The 21,514-nt window shown below is 38.7% G+C and overlaps 1 protein-coding gene across 1 annotated transcript in view; it reads right to left on the bottom strand.

Moving 5' to 3' along the window:
- Positions 1-482: 482 nt before the first annotated feature.
- LOC133526226 (phosphatidylinositol 3,4,5-trisphosphate 3-phosphatase and dual-specificity protein phosphatase PTEN) overlaps positions 483-21,514 on the bottom strand; it is an 85,514-nt gene continuing 64,482 nt past the window's right edge. The window contains exons 4-10 of the mRNA XM_061862753.1: positions 18,151-18,249; positions 16,170-16,351; positions 14,562-14,769; positions 13,643-13,740; positions 12,451-12,586; positions 8,633-8,723; positions 483-4,795 (exon numbers count right to left, since the gene is read on the bottom strand). Of these exons, the coding sequence (XP_061718737.1) occupies positions 4,792-4,795; positions 8,633-8,723; positions 12,451-12,586; positions 13,643-13,740; positions 14,562-14,769; positions 16,170-16,351; positions 18,151-18,249 (818 nt within the window). The 3' untranslated portion in view covers positions 483-4,791. The remainder of the gene's footprint in view (positions 4,796-8,632; positions 8,724-12,450; positions 12,587-13,642; positions 13,741-14,561; positions 14,770-16,169; positions 16,352-18,150; positions 18,250-21,514) is intronic.

Genomic DNA, 21,514 nt, shown 5'->3' with positions numbered 1-21,514 from the left:
TAGACACAAATCATAAAGGAAAAGCTTCGCTCTACGGACCTGTAAGTGGAATATATGTACCAACGTAAGAGTTAGAAGCGACGACCTTGTAGACGGTCTTACCTAAAAGACGGTATTCGCCATATTGTGTTTTTTTGCTCTTATTAAATTACTGAACCTTCACAAGGACTAAGAAGCGAAACATCAAATAATTCGAAAAATTTTCAATATTTATTAACAATACATTTCATTTATTGTGAGTTAAGAAACGACATCAGATCGACAAAGACTGGTTTTGTAGAAAAAAGGAATATACTACGACACTTACCCCCTTATTCATAAGCGTCTAAGTTACGATGCCGCTAATCGTTTGTCCCTTTCCATCATACCAATACGTCGGAAAGGGACAAACGATTATTAGCGGCATCGTAACTTTAGTAGATGTTTATGAATAAGGGGGTTAGTTTTTAGCCAGTTTTGTCAGCTGCATGGCACATAAATTATGCTGCAACCAGGTTTGGGCTTGTGCACAAATCACGCGATGTTTTTTCGGCTACTTTTTGACACGGGTTACTAAAGTATTATTAAGTCAAATATTCACTCGATATTTCGATCCGTTTCTGAGGAATGGAGCACCGACTGGCGTATCTACTGATCGAGCGCGCGGCGTATACACTTCCATGCGTAATTTTAATCTTAGTATATTCCTTTTTCTATGCTTTGGGTTCCATTTGGCAGTGTACAATTTGAACCTTAACACCTTAAGTTAAGCTACTTATTTCGCCTTCCAAAATCGTTTCCCAACTAAACCAAACATTGACGGCAGTTGAGATCTTTCGAAACTAAACAAACACCTCCAAAAGACTTAGTCAAATACGCTGGTGGGAAAAATCTGCCTCGCCACTCGGCAATGTAGTTCTTCAACAATTAATATTAAAATAGAATCGAATCACCCGGCTGACTTGGAAAGATGACGTCACAAACTATTTAAGAACCTTACTTTAGAGCAAAGATAATTTAGAAATAGATTGTCAAATGAAAACTTTGTAGCCACAATATTACTGCCATCTTTCGGCACATGATTAAAACTTTTAAAACGCCGTTTCACTTTGATCTTTATTCTTTCACTGACATGTATTAAATTTGTTAAATATCAAAATGTGGCGCACTCTAATGGATCAAAGGCCAAAGGTATGGCGGCATCGCTTCGAGCGATGGCGCATATTTAACAAATTTAACACATATCAGTGAAAGAATAAGGATCAAAGTCAATTAGCGTTCTAAAAATTTTAATCCTGTGCCGAAAGATGGCAGTAAATTTACTGTGGCTACAAAATTTTCTTTGACAATCCACCTATCTATATTTCGAGGAATCCGGAAACGGCTCTAACGATTTCGATGAAATTTGCTATATGGGGGTTTTCGGGGGCAAAAAATCAATCTAGGTCTTATCTGTGAGAAAACGCGCATTTTTGGGTTTTTATATGTCTTCCAGATATTAAGTCTGTAGTGTATAGACGTCTTGAGCGCCTACGTCATGGTGACGTCACTAACAGTTAGTCAGTCGATGTTAGACCGCCGAGCAGAGCGGTCGTACCGCCTGATGTTTGTGTTACCGAACCGTTGGAAATACATTATATCGTATGATGTACTGAGGAATCACTTTCGACAAGGGTTCATAGTCAGGCCAGCAGCGCAGCACCTTTTTAAATTGTCATCGTTATCTAGATACATATATAAACCGAGTTCGATTTAAGCACCTAAGTTGCTTGACATTTACATTAGGTGTATAAGATAATAAAAATAACATTACTAATGTAAATAAGTACCGTCATTTCCGATTTTATTTCAGATAAATGGGATTTGTAGCGTAATTTAATTATTTGTCCTGACGTTGTGAAAGTGTTAATACAGTACAAGGGCCCATTTCTCAAACTAATACACTAATATTATCAGTCCACAAACTGTAAAATTTTATAGGTTACCGTGGCGACACACTTATAATATTAGACTTCGAGAAACGGGTATTATTTAGACTAATATTATTAGTATGTTGCCATGGTAGCCCATACGACTTGAAAGTTCGTGGATACCGAGATGGAGATTCAATACCGTTCGATAAATAAGCCTTTGTCAAATAGTATGGGTTTCACCATGGCAGCGCACTAAAAATATTAGTCTAAGGGCCCATTTCTCGGACCATATTAGTCTAATATTATTAGTATGTTGTCATAGAAACCCATACGATTTGACTTGTGGACTAATAATATTAGCCTAATACCGTTCGAGAAATGGGCCCTTAGACTAATATTATTAGTGTGCCGCCATGGTAACCCATACGATTTGATAGAGGCTTATTTCTCGAACGGTATTAGACTAATATTATTAGTCCACGAACTGTCAAGTCGTATGGGTTACCATGGCAACACTCATAATATTAGCCTAATACCGTTCGAGAAATGGGCCCCTGGTGTACGATTGAGTCCCGCTTCGTTACGAATAATGCATTTTTGTCATCAATGCTATTTTTGTGTTAACAATCCCAACGGTTATTTTCATCATACGTCGAGGTATTTTAAAGTTCGTTGAGTTTGTGACGCCATCTTCCTCCAAGAACGCCTTCACAATGAATTCTTATAATAACACTAAAACTCGACATTACAACAAGTTACGAGACTATTTTAAACAATAGTCTCAGTGCAGTCAGTTTTGTATATTTCCGAGTATTTTACATTTAATTAGTTCTAAATACAATTTGAATAATTAAAGAAACCGTAAAAGAGTTATTAGTAGAAGAAAACGCAATTTAGTTCGTGTCATCCACGATGGCGCGCAGATTTGTTAAATCTAACCTTTAATTACATGACAATATGAGTCAAGGCATGCGTCTTCGTGAATGGCACGATCTATAGTCTAAGAAATAATTCAGAGGCACCATTTTTTCTTAGACTTCACATTTCTAATATAATCAATAACTCTTTCGTTTGGAATAATAATGGTCGGAATTTATTATTTTTACCAAAAGGAACGCTATTTATGTCTCAGGGTGAAATTATAAAAAAATACTTGAAACTCGCTAGTGCCCGCCAAGATGCCAAATGGTAGGATCAGGTGGGGTAAATATAAAACACGGGTAAAAATAAGACTTAAGTTTTTGAGTGTTAAAGTTTTGAGTGGTTTATATTTACCCTATCTGACCCTAATGTCTTAGCGTTTCGTCGTATTTTCGAACGGTTTTTTGTCGGAAATCACTCAAAAATATTCAAAACTGGCCGCAAGTCAAAATATAATTTTAAAAAAAATCCTCGATCTATTTCGACACTGGCCACGTGAAGGCTAGAAAGTATCATCTACGTTCAGGGAGCGAATCCTACTCGATATAACATCGATAAAGTTTGTCACTAATAAAAATATACAGCGTGAACCAAATATACCGCGTGTATACATATTAGACAATCGAGCAACTTGTACCTATGCTTAATTCGCGATAGCTACCATTTGCTAGACATTTACCTTTGAAGTGATGATAAATTAACGGGGCTGAAATGACTTCATAAAAAAAAAACTCACGTCAAATAACTTCCAGACGCAAAGGTGCCCACCACGCTGGCCTCGTTCAATCGCGTTAGACGGTCTCTGCATCAGGAATGACCCGGAATGAGGGTCATAAGCTTGTAATACATGCAGTATTTTAATAAATATGTGATGTGAGTTTAGTTCTGGTTGTGTCAATAAAAATTAGTCTTAACCCATTAGCGCCCACACCCACTCTTGGGACCCACCATCTTTTTAATGCTGTTAGGTAGAGTGACAGTAGAAAATCGAATCAAACGCCGTAACCCAGATGTACCCTACAGGGTACAATGGGCGCTAGTGGGTTAAACTCACCTTATTGTGATCACAATGACTTAACAAATTAATTTCGCACAGCAGCGTATTTCAGTACTATTTTTCACGATGTTAGAAAGAGATACGGTAGTAGAGAGGGACAGTGCTTAAATGGTAGCTCATTTATTTTTACTAGTGACAAACAGCCTCATTAGATGTATCGAAAAGAATAGATGTCAAAACTTCAGACCGAAATATCACTATGGTAATCATAATTCCCATATGCAAGTAATACGATTTTTATCAAAAATCCGTTAAACCCCAATATCAGATTATATCATATTTATAACAATCCGAAATCAGGTCTAACGATTTTTTTATAAAATAAACTCAAAGGTTGGACAAATGAATTCAGTTGCACATTTCTAAGCTGTTTCCATAACAGCTCCGCCAGATGGCGCTGCACAATCGTGCAAGAATAATCAACACAACCAAATGTCCATTCGTAAATCGTATTACAATATAATAAAGTTTATTTATGGCCTTTGCCTATTCCAGTAGTGACAGGCCAAATAACATCTACTCTCCTCGACCATCGCCTCTCCAAAAAGTGCGTTAGACAAAAAAAAAAGGTCAAAAAAAGCTAATTCAATGTACTTTTCATTCAGTCATAAAGACAAGAGCACACATTGTGACCTTGAAAACTAAAATGTATCAAAAAAAACACCGTTTTTACATCGAGGTAACGTACAGTACCAAGATCACTAGATTGTCCGCATTTCCACTTACTATCACATGAGTTTTTAAAAATCTCTGTACAAAAAACTCCACGACCCTACAAGATTATCTACACACAAATTAGTTCGTAACATCACTAGAGTAAAGGCTTCAGAGGATTTTAGTCTTTAGTGCACCGTATTAGGGGAGCCTTTGCCTCGGGGAGGGGAAAGCGAGAGCACCCGCGTGTTTCACAAGTATGTAGATTCACCTGGAATCAAGAAACCCATATAAGCGTGACGGCCATTTTGTGTGCCATGAACAGAGTCAGTGTCGATTAGGCCGAACAAGAATTTATTGCTTGATTAGTAAATTTTAACTTTAAAAAAACGATGTGGTAAAGACAATAGGGCAAGACATCTCTTATTCGTATACCTCATTTCATATAACATGGCGGATTCCACTTTAAACCACAAAGAGAACCATAATGTTGATTAACAATTAACAATTGCTTTACGAGCTCTGCTCTTCAAAGTCAGCGTGTGATGGTATACCTACAGTGAAGTAAAGTCGGGTTAGATATAGTTGGTCAAACCAATTTGTCAGTAAATAAGAACAATAAAAACTATACTCATCCTTTTCTTTTGGATGCTAGTACTAGTGTAAGACAAAGATAGTATGACTCCCTCTGTCTATGTTTGAAATGAGATAGCCCTTTGACAAACTATACTTGATACTACTTGGATAAATACATATTTTGAAGTTTAAAAACTAAAAAAAAGTCGTATATACAGTTTAAACAATTACGTAACGGTAAAAAGCTTACAAAGTTAATTATTTATTTAATAATTCCCTACTAAGTCCCTATTAGTCCAACAACAAATAGTATTAAAATATTTTCATCAGACTGACATGTCATGTGTGATTTTCTTGTATCTTGTACTGTGTGCCAATAAAGAGTATTCTATCTTTCTATGTCCGTCATTTAATAACACGAAAGGATCAACAGTGGAAAGTCACATTGTAAGACATGAAGCCGCAAAAAAAGTTTTACAGGTATCTTTCGTTGTCACTACTCGTATTGTTTACGCCTAATGACAGTCTCGAGTGGAATCCCGCCATGGTAAGTGAAATGGGGTATATATGATTCGCTCCTTCTGCTTTACCGACATTCTGTAAGTGGAGTCCAAAAATACCTTATAATTAATTAAAACGAATATTCTTGTTGGGTCAAATCGGGCCTTAAGGACCCATGACGGTCGCATCACAGAGGTTTCTCGCTTTATACAGTATTAAAGGAGCTTTTATTCGTGCCGATAAATGCGACCAACACAGTTCCTTTAGTGAGATTAGAAATTTTTAACTTGCGCTACTTTTACGTAAATATTCCAAAAATCTGATCTCACCAAACACAATATACAAAAGGCATGAAAATTTTTAAACGCAAACTTTAAAACAGTTGTAAAACATCACATTTTACTCTAAATTATTCACAAAAATGTCGTGCTAATGTTACTTTGTATAAGAATTTTCGCAAGCAAAATAATGAAGTTCAAATCAACGCTAAAATTAGAAAAGAATGCGTCTAAAAACTCAATCTGTTCATGGGCAGAGTGATGCATTTGTGCAAGCGGTGTAGCAAATGAAGTTAAAACATGGGATGAAGAATTTAGTCATAAAACAATAAAGGCATGCACAACTGAGACTTGCTTGTCGCACAAAAGTACCATATACATAAAACTTTTGTTGCTACGAGTTCACCGAAGCATTGGTACATATTGAATATATATTTTATTGAAACTCTAGGACCATGGGGTCCCAGCGCGCACAAGTTTTTTTGCAGAAATCGCGAAGCGTCTGGTTGACGTAACTGGTGACCGAAGACCTGACGGCTTCCTCGCACAACGTATCAGCATTGCGATACGAGGAAATGCCGCCAGCATCCTTGGTACAATGCCTCAAGGGCCTATTTTAGATTTACGCTAGTTAGTCACATAATTCTGATCTAATTTCGTTCCATATGTTTCAATTATGAGAACACTTCACCGTACTCGCTAACGTCGGGCCGTAACGAATCAAAACATGTTAGTGATATAGAATCAAAATCACTTCATTGACCCATTATAAATATATTTCACATTTCCGAGTCTCACGGAAGTTTTTTTTATTATTAAAATGGATCGATACAACTATTTAGTCACCCCAGTCTTTGTTGTACTATAATCATTAAAATTACACGAAAAATTATACCGCATTATTAAATGCGCTAAAATGAATAGAAATGTGTGACAAGAAGTAATCAGCTGAACTGGCCCTAATTTGAATACGTAAGGTGGTAAATAGCATATAAAATATAATAGCCATAGCAAAAAAAACGGCAAACAAAATAGTTAAAAAGATAAAAGCAAGCATATTTACCATATTACGCATTTATTTACACGAAACACATTACACAAGGAAATAAAAAAGCCTGTAAGAAATGTCACTAGAAAAAAATATGTAACTGAAAATAGTACCTTTTAAAACATTGTATAACAAGTTTAATAGCAAACAAAACATGAATGACGTATTAATAATAGATTATCATTTTAGCATAGACTATCTATCAAGGATGCATTTGGGTGAATCAACTTTTTTTGTTTTGTTATCCTGTCCCGTTGTCCAAGGGACAACAGTGGCACAGTTTATTTGAAGAGACGTTGTATGCCGTTCTATTAACATGCTTAGTAGGGGGCCCATTATGGACATTGGTTATAACGACCACAAAAACGCAAGTTTGATACACTTAAGTACCATAAAATCAGTATTTCAATGAACTTTTGTCCCCTGGACAACTAATCGTAACCATGGCAACGAGTGACGCTAAAGAGTTGATTCTCCCATTTACATCTGTGTAATTTCAGTCATAATGATGGTAACATAAAGTTGAAATTCACTAAAACAATTTGTAGTTGAATCCTTTTTATCCATGTCAAAGTGTAAACACGCAAATTCATGCACATAGAAAGCACACAATATTCACACGAGAATCACATAAAACGATTAGAGGTAGAATTGTGTCTATCACAAATTAAAAATAATAGTAAAAATAATACATATTAGATTGCAATCTCACACGAAATACGGGAGTTATACGACTTTTGAAGCCTTGCACAAACGCGAATTTTCTGAAGATTTGCAGGAGTAGGCAGCAGTTTTTTTGTCAATGCTTGTGAAAAATTCTTAGTAAAATCATTGACTTGAAATGTTGAAAAAATGTAAGTAATATACGAAAATGCGTTGGTACTCGTAGGGGACAGCTCATGGCTGCGCCATTTAGAGAAACGTACAAATGCAATAATAATGCGATGGACACATTTCACCTCAGGAATCTCAGGATCCCTTCTAAGTTTGAAAGGGTTCCGGTGCATGAGTGAGACGGACATATACGACAAACGGTGGACAGCAAGCGATGGACGATACGAGTCGCGTCAAGCTGAGGCTAGCGGATGAGCTTGACTTGCGGTGGCGCAGTTTGTGGCCTTAATATTTCACTTTTAGTAAATTATTTATTTATAATTTTAATGTAATATAAGTTGAATTGAAGTTAGTAAATTTATACATTTAATGTAATTTAATTTGTTTATTTTATAAGTCATGTTATGTATTCAACTAATATATATTTTTAAGTACAGGGTAAACTAACAAAAAAAAAAATGGGCCGACAGACCTGAAATAAAGACTTTCAATTTCAATTTATCCCACGTTATTAGTCGTTTATATTTGAGTTATATCCTGCGTTATTTAAAGATTAAATATTTGACTTGTGCATACATTTTTATCCAATATTATATAACGTTTATTTAGTTATATGACTTTTATCCAACAATATTAGACCTCAGACCGGCATTATTTGATTTATATCGCGTAAGTTTATTTAAATTTCAGATGCTACTATTTAATTGTAAGTATGATTTCGAATAAGAATATTTACGAGAAGTCGGATCTGTTGTTAAGTATCTAATAAAGGAGGAATGATTGTACCCCTCATGGGCCACCAAAAACCATAACATATACAATAGGCAATAAACTGCGCCACGGGTGAGTGTGTAGAGCGGCTGTACGTTACGTGTCGGGCGGCTGCGCGGGCGCGGGCGCGGGCTCGGGCGGCGACAGCGGCCGGTAGCGCCCCACGCGCTCCACGCGCACCCCGCGCGCGCCTGCGGCACCACACACGTCAGGACCACATTACCGACACTGTATCCCTACACTCCGACCAAACCAGTGCTTCTTAACCTTTCACCGTTAAAGACGTCAAATGACGCGCGAGGTTACAGCCTTTGTGCATGCCGACAAGGTTCACGATGACGCGCTGCACACGATATGCGTGGCGTTCAAAGGTTTACCCGGTGCTCCACTCCTGGAAGCACCTCAAGTGTTCCGCGAATATATTTAACATAAACGGGACGACCTATTACTATGATTATTCGTCATAATAAGTCAGTCTCAAACAGTTGGTGGTCCTCAAAATATGTGGCCCCTTATAACTGAAAGGTTAAGAACCACTGGCCCAATTCTAACTGCGTAAACTTGTCGTGACAAAACGTTGAAGTGCCAAAGCGTCACGTTTTCATAAAAAATACGGTTATGACACCTACACTTTGTCAATGGAAAGTCTGTAGATTTAGCTTGGTCTGACTAATCTAATTCTCTATGCTTACTGATAGCATTATTTACTAATCTATCTTTTAATTTAAAAAACCGCAATATTTTTTGCACGTGACAAACAACAAATTTAATTATTTCATTAAATACCACCCACTATTATTATTTAACTCTTACCAGTCTTGCTATCTTGGTTATAATTTATTGAATCTCGCCATAACCCACCTCGATTCTAACGGACCAATTTTGAATGAATGAGCAACCCAAATTTTGTATGCCACAATTTCCTTTTCCAACGTACACACATTCAATATGAACCCAAAATGCATTTATACATTAAGCGTGTAGCTATAAAATTACTATGAAACGAAATAACATCTAGAAACTGACAACTTACTTAAAGTCAGACTAAGATAAGTTGGCAGCGATTTTTACAGCCCAGACAGTGCAAGTGTTATTTTAAACGTCAAACTTCTATGAAATTATGACGTATTACGAACTATGAAATTATTAGGAACACTTGCACAGGCTGGGATATCTAAATCGCTGCCAACTTAACTTGGTCAGACTTTAATAGGCAAAACTGTTGCCATATACACGATGTTTCACGAGGAACCCGGAAGATTTTAATAATGTATTCCTGATAATATTTAAAGACTAAAATATCCTATAAACTTTTCTGGAATACGCCTAGTTTCAGAGTTAGTAACAATAAAAAAAAAAAAAAAACATTATTGTTACTTCGTGCTAAACGCCTTTTTGATGGCGAAGTTGCTACTACGGGATGTAGTCTAAATACCCTCATTGATAGATGTAAAAAAGTGACCAATAACACTTTGCAAAAACTAGGTTTTAAAATTAAAAACCCAATTTAAGTGACACCTTTACTAATAACATTTGATTTTTATGTACACATTGTAATAAAAAAAAAATATTTGGCGAAACTTATTTAAACTCATAAGTATACCATATTTTACTTTTGGCTTCAGAAATGCACGTTTAAAAAAAATCGGGTTTCTTGTGATACACCGTGTATAAAGAATTTAAAAAAGCTTGTGCTGCGACTCGCTGGCCAAGCTGTAGTAAATTTACACATATTCTGATACCTATACATTTTGACTCCATATTGTATTCCATAGCCAACGTCACATGATAAATACGAGTACTTTGACCATCACCATGAAACGAAAGGAAACATTTCGGACACGACCGGGTTTAGCCAATGAAAGGGGAAAGGACTTGATTCTACGTACTGTGCGGTTTAAGAGGAATTTCCTCCCGCGAACGCTTCGGCTGTGGAATGAGCTTCCTGCCGAGGTTTTCCCGAGGGGCTACAGTATGGGGTTCTTCAAAAAAGGAGTGTACAGGTTTTTAAAGGGTCGGCAACGCGCATGTAATGCCTCTGGTGTTGCAGGCGTCCATAGGCTACGGTGACTGCTTACCATCAGGCGGGCCGTATGCTTGTTTGCCACCGTCGTGGTATAAATAAAATTAAAAAATTCTTATTGGCTTGCCCAATGTTCAGCACTATAGTCTGTATCTTTAGGTATTTAAAAAAAGGTAAACAAACAATTTGTACATTTTCGGGTAGTTTTAATATTTATTGGTTAACCAACCAAATACAAAACCGCCTGGATCTGTCACTGAACGACCTGACTTTAAACCTACATTATTTGATCATGTAATGTTTTCATCTACCCTCAGCTGCCTTAAGGAGCCATTTGAGGGTAGATTTTGTTTACCTTTTTTTAAATACCTAAAGATACAGACTATAGTTTGTAGAAAAATTTAGTCATATTATTTTTTTAAATACACGCTGTATGACAACCGATATAAAGTCAGTATGACTTTAGGAGTGGCCATAATAATGGCTAAAATATTTGAATTTTTACGATTATTTTGCCTCTTTAGCCTCGGTCTGAGAATCGTTATCGGTTCAAGAGATCAATCGTTTCGCGTGACGCACCAACGCCCACCTCCCTCGGAATAATTGTGTACTATATACATTCGTTAAACCAATATTTATACGATGCACTTTCTGACACAATGATATGGACAAATTTATTTATAGCCAACATGCAAACAGAAGCACACATCTCATAAAGTTGTAATAAAAGCAAATCTTTTAATGAGTTAAGCTCTAGTTTCGTAGAATAATAGTGCCATCATAATTATAGCGGGCGTAATACAGCTATTGAATGACGTCACTAAAACGTTGTTTATGTAAATAAAACGATGCGGTTTCCTAGAGGGCGGTGATTAAAAGAACATTATTTTGCGTCCGTAACATTACGGCCGCTACAAGACGGCACCGCTATTCTAGAAAACCAAAGCTTTATATTCTTCTGCTATAGTCAGCATAACTTAAGATGATTTTAATTTATGTGGATATCGACAGAAATAAACGTAATTCTTAGTGTTTAACCAGTTTAACGTTTTTACTTTATATCACATAGATAATAATAGTTTCATTATACATACAAATTGTGTCAGTACGTGCATCATATTCCTGTAGCACACTTCACACAGCTCACTTTTATTAAACTAAATTATACAACTTTGCCTACTACTCCGCTTCTACTTATATTTCCCAGATTTAAGATTATATTTAAGGCCAGAGCATACCGTGTGCGTAAACATGTATCACGTCACATGCCACTCATGCGGTGTGTCATCTCTCATGAGGATCTGTATATTACAACGCGTTCACGTACACGTATCCGACAGGCCTTAAGAATTAGAGCCTGTGGATATCGTCTTTTATTCGATAACCAGAAATCAATATATGTATGAAATTAAGTACGTTATAATGTTGTCGAGCGCTTATATTCGTAAAAATGTATATTATGAAATTGTGGAATCATGAATCATATATTGGTTTTTGCTATCATTTCAGTTTAAGCTCCCTTTCATTACTATGTAGTTCTATCGGTTTAATGGAATTATGTTTGCTGTTTATCGAATGTAGATTTTTTTCCAAGAAAATTCACGTCAATCGGGGAAAGACGAAGACGGCTCGACCTTGCCGAGTTCATCTAAAGCTTCTTCGAGTGGACACCATCTACAGTATTCCGAGCGGAGCGCTATCTATCGAGACCCGTGCACAACATAGTTTCAGATAAACTTCATAAAAAATATACTAAGAATCCGTCTAATCGTAACACTTTCACTAGCTATCCCTATTCTTTTTTTTGTCAAATTTTCCACTAAACTCCCGCCAGGAGGCGCGCACGTCCCCGAGCCGGGGGCGGGCGGCGAGGCAGGGCGGGGCTGCACGCTCACCCGAGTCCCAGTGCTCGTCGGGCTCGGTGTCGGGCTCGGAGCACGACGAGGCGCTGGACGAGGGCGGCGAGGCGGCGCGCGCGGCGGCGCCCGTGAACTTGGACGACGACGGCAGCTTCTGCACGATCAGCTCCACCTGCCGAGGACGACACGTATACACAAAACCCCAGTTACGGAAAGAGACCTGAGCCCTCCTACGTGTACACGTTCGACGCAGCTGGCCAACTTTATTGTCACGCGTGCAATAGAGTATTTAAGAGCAAGTTCGGCCTGGCCGGCCACATTAGGGCTCATGCTAGACAACGTCCATAATGTGTTTATTTGGGGCCGCCGTCATCGAAAACGATGAGGAGGACTATATATATACAACACGTATACACTGTGGTCGTTAGGTTCCGTACTCAGAGGGTCAAACGGGACCCTATTACTGAGACTCCGCTGTCCGTCTGTCACCAAACTGTATCTCATGAACCGTGATAGAAATAAAAAACATGAACAAGATAGAAAGAAATAGAAATCTCGCATGTTAGTTTGTATCGAACGATACGGAAATAGGCCCCCCGACTCTAGTTTGTCTCTGAATTTCATAAAACTACGGATGCGTGAAAAAGTTATGGATTACCGCCATTTGCCAGTTTATCTTTTAATTAGTTTTAAGTATAAAATGAATTTGTTTTATTGGTTTTTAAATTAACTATAGCAAAAGTTTTGTGTAAAATGAGCGATAAAAATATTTCAGTGACGCCACCACATATCCGCTAGTTCTGCCAAGAGAGCAACGATGCCCCAACGTTGGCTGTAATTTGAGTTAGTGAATATATCATAGAAAGTTTCTAATATGTGTGTAGATAAATAGTAACTCTACATAATTAGGCTTTAAAACACTCGTGTGATCCTTTTAAGAAACTCACTTCGTTCGTTTCTTAAACCCATACTCGTGTATTTTAATGCTTTTTATTATGTAGCAGTCACATAAACTACTATTAAAGTAACACACAAAACAAACTTAACCCAGTTATTCTAATTGTTTTTTAATTCATTGATTACCAAATACAAATGCAATCCGCCTCATCGTCAAAACACAAATGTAATCCGCACAAGCATCGTCACAAACGTATTGTACTTTAACACTAAAATAATAATAATTAATTGAAATATGATTAACAATTAAACTATTCATAAAATTACTGACCTTAAAATCTTCGCTATATAATTTATGCTGTTTGTCTTTATGTGCGTCATCCAACTGCCATTTGTTTAACGTTAATTTGAATGTCTCCAAATTCGAACCTGGAATACAAAGTTCACATTAAAAGACCACTGTACACATTATTTTCACCACCCTTGCTTAAAAAGGGTGTTTTTCTACTTGTAATACTTGAATTAAGATTTCGTATACCCAACTATAATAGTGTACTTTTCATGTATGGACTCCCAACTCAATTGTAATATTCATTTCGATATGCTGTAGTCAACTATAAAGAATTTGGTCAATCACGTCGTGCCGCCGCGCTTCCATAGAAAAGACATGAACGGGCAACTATTTCATGAGCATATTCATTCAACGCGCGCTTAAATGTGTTTTGGATTAAATTTTTGTCTACTGAGATACTTACCAATTTTCGTTAAGTATTTAAGTTTTATAGTAAAAATATATTATTTTAGATGACTCGTAGAAAAAGAATTGTAGTATACAATAACGATTATAATCAAGTTTTTCAATCTCGTACCTTACTTAGGCAACTCAGCATTGTATAAAATACTATATTCTACTCAAGTGTACGTAGAGTAGAGGCTAATATTATTCAAAAGGTAGTAATAGAAGTTATTAGTCGTTTTCTATAAGTTAAGCTTCAAAATATTTTGGGCGCCATTGTAACTTTAGAAAAAAAGGCCACAACAAGAAATCAGAAAACTACGAGTCGGTCGGATTTACGAATAAAATTTTTCTTTAGTTTATATTTAAGATATCGACTGTTCCGTTACAGGGCAGTCAAGATTGTGAACTGAACCGTTCCCGTTCTTATACTAATTTATATTATGAGTATTGGGAATGCGTGGTGACCGAAAACATCTTATACAGTGTAGCTATATAGTCGGTGTACACTGACCGTCCTCCGGCTCCACTCGGACCGCGTCCAGCCCCGCGGCCAGGAAGAAGGTGTTGAACCAGAAGTGGAACAGCTTCTCCTTGCGCATGTACACCTTGGGCTTGGAGCACACGTCCACGCGCACGTCGCCCCACATGGGCGTGCAGTGCGTCAGCGCCACCGACACCGCCGCGGGCCCGCGCCGGACCTCGTGGCAGCCCGCTGGCGCCTGCAAGCACATATTCATGTTGCCTTCAGTAGCTGTTAACCTACATCTGGACGAGCTAAGGAACGGCAAGTCCTCGGTCAAAGCCGCAAACCGTTCTGAGCATAGCGTCCGAAGCACAGGAGCGTCGCAACTGTATCTCTGTCTTTTTCTAACTGTATACAATAGAAACAGACGGGTAGTCGATCTCGCGGGCAAGATACTGACATTACTGTGCTAAGCCATCTGTATCTGTCTCGTCTGAAATCCGTACGTGTCTCGAACTCAACCTGTGGCGTGACGTCTGTAACTCTACGCCCGGGAATTACTGACATACTTTACATATACGTTACTACATTTTTACTGACGTTCTTTATATATTTGTAAATGCATTTTTTCATGTGACGCACAAATATTTTGTTAGTCATTAAATTTCTGAAATGGAAAGCAAATACCGAAGAATACAGTAGGTATATCAAAGACATTAACCCGTCTGAACCCAGGCATTTATATAAAGTATCTTATTTATAATAAGATTCAATATTGATATATATTCAAAATTGATTTCCACTAGAGTAAAAACACCAAATAGTATTTAAGTACGTTTTAATGATAAGAATATTCATAATATGTCCTAAAAATTGGCTCAATAGCCGGTTAGTGATCTGATAGATAGAAGTGACGCCACTAATGATATGGGCACGGCTTCGTTTGCGGAGTGATGCATGTACTTGAACCGATAAAAACACTTACTATGTGGACTTTAGTTGTGTATGGGAGACGAAGTATAGACGGTGGGAATTCTGTACATTCTCTGTTACCTTCAGAGGCGGACTGGCCTGCGACACAGTAAGCTCCAGCGAACATTGTCCACCATTCAGAATGGGTGGAGGCGACATGATGAGCTCCCGAATGTGGACTTTAGTTGTGTATGGGAGACGAAGTATAGACGGTGGGAATTCTGTACATGCTGTTACCTTCAGAGGCGGACTGGCCTGCGACACAGTAAGCTCCAGCGAACATTGTCCACCATTCAGCATGGGTGGAGGCGACATGATGAGCTCCCGAACGTGGACTTTAGTTGTGTATGGGAGACCAAGTATAGACGGTGGGAATTCTGTACATGCTGTTACCTTCAGAGGCGGACTGGCCTGCGACACAGTAAGCTCCAGCGAACATTGTCCTCCATTCAGCATGGGTGAAGGTGACATGATGAGCTCCCGAATGTGGACTTTAGTCGTGTATGGGAATTCTGTACATTCTGTTACCTTCAGCGGCGGACTAGCTTGCGACACAGTAAGCTCCAGCGAACATTGGCCTCCATTCAGCATGGGTGGAGGCGACATGATGAGCTCCCGAATGTGGACTTTAGTTGTGTATGGGAGACGAAGTATAGACGGTGGGAATTCTGTACATTCTGTTACCTTCAGAGGCGGACTGGCCTGCGACACAGTAAGCTCCAGCGAACATTGTCCACCATTCAGCATGGGTGGAGGCGACATGATGAGCTCCCGAATGTGGACCTTAGTGGCGGTGTATGTGAGGCGGGAGCGGACGAGAGCCGCGAAGTATTCCACGTAGCGCCGCTGCGATGGTATCGTTACGCCTGGAAATGTTATATTTCAAATTAATTATCGTTCTGATTTAACTTTGTACAGACACCATCAGATATAAGCCAAGCCAAGGTGTAGACAAATATCTGAACAAATCTCTATTATCAAGACGTTTAGCCATCTAGTTCATATGAAGCCATATATGGCAGTTATAATAGTGAACTATATTGGCTTCTATTAAAGTTCAAATTTAAACAATTTTTTTAATGACAGGCACTACTACTATGAAAAAATACACGATTCAAACCTAATCATAATCGCTAAATCATAAGGCCCAAAAATTCTGCAGAAGAAAGCATTTTTGCAACTTGTATAATTGTGTATCATATAGAGTTGAAGTATGTTCAGATATTTATGAGCACCATGGCCGCTTCGAATCTGATGGCGTCTGTACTGTGGCAAAGCTAAACATATAACATTTCAAACTTTAGAAGTGACTTTTGCCATTATTCCTTTATTTCACAAAATAATCGTTCGATGATTTTTTCAAGTAGTGAGGCATCTTTATTCTTTATAATAATAATTTAGAAAAACATAGTTATACATATCTAAAAGGCATCTTATTGCCATTTACTTTGGCCGGCCCCGCCATCTGCTGAACGTCACATTGTATAGAAATGCACATGGCGGCCAACGAATACAGAATATTGTGTGCCATCTGGACTGTAGTTACATTGAAACCCACACTTTCTGAACAAAACATAATTACCTACCTGATAATAAAAACGAAACTCAGAATGTAATGGGCTAGTGGCTTTAAGGTGCAATTTGCAAAAAGAAAACAGTTATGCTAGCCATTAGAATACATTTGCTTACAATGCTTGCATTAAGTTGCAACAAAATGTTTGAATTTTTACCCGCCTGTTTTTTAGTAAAAACAAATCTTCTCTTTAAAAGATTATAAAAATCTTGCCTATGTTGTCCATACAGCATCAACAAACAGCATTAATATTATTTATACTAATTAGTGGTAAGCGATGTGGGCCACACGCATTGTAGATAATATAGTAATTAGTATTGTATATATTACTTGTAGTGGCAGTTTGTTTACCTAAATAAAAAAAAACATACTTAAAGGGCTCCCTGGCGCCAATGACCTTCGATCTGATTCCCTTTTTTTGGAGATTATCATATTAACAGCAACGGCTTTAAGCAATATAGTATCCCATATTTACTTCAAAGTTCATTGTCTTCGAGATATTTGGCATCAAAGTTGGACAATTTTAGGCCATGAAACTGATTTTCTGGCTATAACTTTTGTGGTAATTATTTCGAAATTAAAATCTCTGACCAGTTTTTAGAGACATCAGAGACGAACCCAAATATGTATATTTCGTATGCGAAAGATCCTTCACAGCCATCGAGTAACAAAAAAAGTATTTTTTAGACAATGTTCAAAATTATCCTAAAAAAAATAAGCATTTATTTCTTCCAAAATCCGGCAGACCAGAATGGAGATAAAAGATTGAAGAACCGATAGCCCTTTGTCTTATAATTCTATCTGTAGTGAAAATGTGGGAGTAACAACTCAAAACTTGTCAAAAATCGATGAAAACTGCGGTGAGCCCCTTAAATACATAGGCTGCTTATCAGCGCATGCCACTTCCTGTAGTCGGGTAAAAAACCTCTTAATTCTTCCTAGCGTTGCGATTGCTTGCCACGGATCATGGGGGCCCGATAGGGTCCGCTTGGCAATTAATTCCAAGAATTGCCAAAGGCACTAATATTTACGAAATCTACATCTCTGTCAGGCTATTTGTAGTAGGACCGAAATCAGAAAAAAGCGTTTCACCTTTCTCATCATGCGTCCGTCTCGTACCGTAGAACCTGAGCGCCTCGTCCGCCGTCGTCTTTTGTTGACTGTACAGCAGGTAGCAGCATATCATTGTGCCTGAAAACAGTACGGTTCGCATAAAAACTCACTTCTTACATCAACTGTTAGAGTCACCCCACAGTCTCCACACATATCAATGCGGAATCAGCAAAAGCCGATAGAGAAACCGGACAAATTAGTGCTTGAGAAAGGAGACCTAGGCTCTCAGACCTCTCCGAAACATGTCGCACGAGTGAAACTACTACTACTCCGTTGGCTCAGCGACCCAAAATGAGACTTGGCCTCCGACACAAGACAGCGCCACTTTTCTCGGTCCTGTGCGACCTCTCGCCAATTGTCGACTCGAAGCTCGCGCAGATCCGCCTCCACCATGTCGCTCCAGCGATACCTAGGGCGTCCGATAGGACGTCCTCCTGCTAGGCGACCCAGGTACGCTCTTTTTACGTACCGATCTTAGTCCATTCTCTCAAGGTGGCCCAACCAACGGAGTCTGTGTGCTTTACTTTCTCCCATGATGTTAGGTTCAGCAACTAGGTCTTCAATCTCACGGTTCTTAAGGACTGTCCAACTTCCATCCGGTCTTCGTTTGGGGCCCAGTATTTTACGGAGGATTTTCCTCTCGGCAACTAGCAGCATATTTTCTTCCTTGAGTGTTAGTGTCCATGCTTCGCATCCGTAGGTTAGGATTGGGCGAATCACGGTCTTATAGATTCGGATCTTGGTGCGTCTGCTTAGAAGCTTGGACACTAACACCTTGTGAAGGGCTGCACTGCATCGCGAGTTTAATGTTTAACACGTGAGTTTAATGTTAGTATATCTCACGTCAGTTTAAATTGCATAGCGCACAGTCTCGTGCCAAGTGTACATCGTAGGGAACTGAGCTGCATATTGTATGGTTGGCAAAAAAACTCACATCAGACAATACCTACAAAAAATGTCATGGGAAAATTTGTCCTTCAAAGAAAGCGGGTCCTGGAGCGTGTAAAGGCTTTGTTACAAATTTATTGTACAATGTACGCAACGCATTTATTTACGACCTGTCTAGCCTAGTGGGTAGTGATCCTGCCTATGAAACCGATGGTCCCGGGTTCAAATCCTGGTAAGGGCATTTATCTGTGTGATGAGCACGAATGTTTGTTCCTGAGTCATGGGTGGTTTCTTATAAATATTTATCATTGTCTAAATAAGTAACTCCCAATAGTTTATTTTCGGTTTGTACCGGTTGTAGCACATCACTATTTATAAGACAAAAAATCAGCAACACATGAAATGTCATTTTAGTCTACGGTATAAAAAAATTGACTATAGGTACCTAATTAAAAAATAGACATAAATACTTCACTTAATCTTAACAGTTTTAATGTTAAGAGACTTAAGAATTATATGTTTTTGCAGTAATAATAATGACGGGCCAACGCGAGAAAGACGATAATGACATTTATCGTCTTCATCGCGTTGTCCCGTCATTTTTGCCACGGCTCCTGGGAGCCTGGGGTCCGCTTGGCAACTACTAGACCTAATGGTTCTGTTTGACCCAATGGTTGACTGTTAGAGAATGCCTTAAGGCATTAAGTCCGCCATTTGTACAATTTTATATCGTGCAATAAAGTTTAAATAAATAATAGGCGTAGGCACTAGTTTTTACGAAAGCGACTCCCACTGACTTTCCAACTAGGCCTTTTTGAGATTAGTCCGTTTCCTCACGATGTTTTCCTTCACCGAAAAGAATTTGGTACATATCAAATGATATTCCGTACATAAGTTCCGAAAAACTCATTGGTACGAGCCAGGATTTGAACCCACGACCTCCGGATTGCAAGTCGCTAGGCCACGCTTCTGTATTTTTTATCGCTCACATTAATTTTTTACTACAAAACCTTGGCAATATGAAATCCATACTCTACAAAATACTAATTAAATTCGTAAATTATTAATCTCAACGCAACTCAAACAGCATTAGGCGGGTCCACAAAGAGCGAGCGAGCGAGCACGTACGCGCGAGTCATTTCCTCACGCGCAAACCGGCCAGTGTAGACGTGCCTCGGCCGAGGCGGCGCGTGCGTTTTCCTCGACCGAGGCACGTCTACACTGGCCGGTTTGTGCGTATGGAAATTGCCTCGCGCGTAAGCTCGCTCTGTGTGGACCCGGCTATTCACGTACAAATAAATTAGGTAGCTACAAACACTAGATTTTAGGTTTTATCGCAGTCATTCATGAACTGGAAGTCAAGGCCGCCTAAAATATGTAAGCATTACAAATTAGTCATAGTCAGACCTAGACTACCTAAACTCTTGGTTTTATCGCAAGTCTGGAATTATATAACGTTCATTTATCGGGTGAAATATGGAAGTTCAGCTTGAGGTTTGGTACCTCGTACGGACTGTACGGTAGAAGAGAATTTGAAATAGAGATGGATTGTCAAATAAAACTTTGTAGTCGCAGTACATTTACTGCCATCTTTAGACACATGATTAAAACTTAGAACGCCAAACTTTTGATCCTTATTCTTTCACTGATATGTGTTAAATTTGTTAAATATCAAAAAGTGGCGCCATCTTATAGATCAATGTCCAAACGTATGGCGGCATCGTTTCGAGCGGAGGCGCCACAACCTTTGGCCTATGCCCGGTAAGATGGCGCAACTTCTTGATATTTAACACATATCAGTCAAAGAATAAGGATTAAAGTCAAATGGCGTCCTAAAAGTTTTAATCATGTGTCTAAAGATGGCAGTAAATGTACAGTGACTACAAAATTTTCTTTAACATTCAACCTCTATTTCAAATTCTCTTTGACGGTGGGTACTGTCGAAAAATCCATACCTACTCAATAAACAAATATTATAGTTAGGTCATTCCAGCCCCCCAGTAAGCTCAAGAAGATATATCTAAATACTTAAATATGTACATAGAAAACACCCATGACTCAGGAACAAATACTTGTGCTCATCACACAAATAAAAGCCCTTACCGGGATTCGAACTCAGGACCATCGGCCTCATAGGCAGGGCCACTAGGCCCAACCGGTCGTCGGATATTTTTAAACAATTAAACAAAAGGCAAGAGATGCAAGTGACTACGCAACCAGAATCACGTATCCCCCTTTTTTTTTTATACTACGTTGGTGGCAAACAAGCATACGGCCCGCCTGATGGTAAGCAGTCTCCGTAGCCTATGTACGCCTGTAACTCCAGATGAGTCACATGCGCGTTGCCGACCCTAAACCCCCCCCCCCCCCCTCGCTGAGCTCTGGCAACCTTACTCACCGGCAGGAACACAACACTATGAGTAGGGTCTAGTGTTATTTGGCTGCGGTTTTTTGT

This window comes from Cydia pomonella, chromosome 16 (assembly GCF_033807575.1).
Source record: "Cydia pomonella isolate Wapato2018A chromosome 16, ilCydPomo1, whole genome shotgun sequence".
NCBI lineage: Eukaryota > Metazoa > Arthropoda > Insecta > Lepidoptera > Tortricidae > Cydia > Cydia pomonella.
This window is presented reverse-complemented; position numbering and strand designations above follow the sequence as displayed.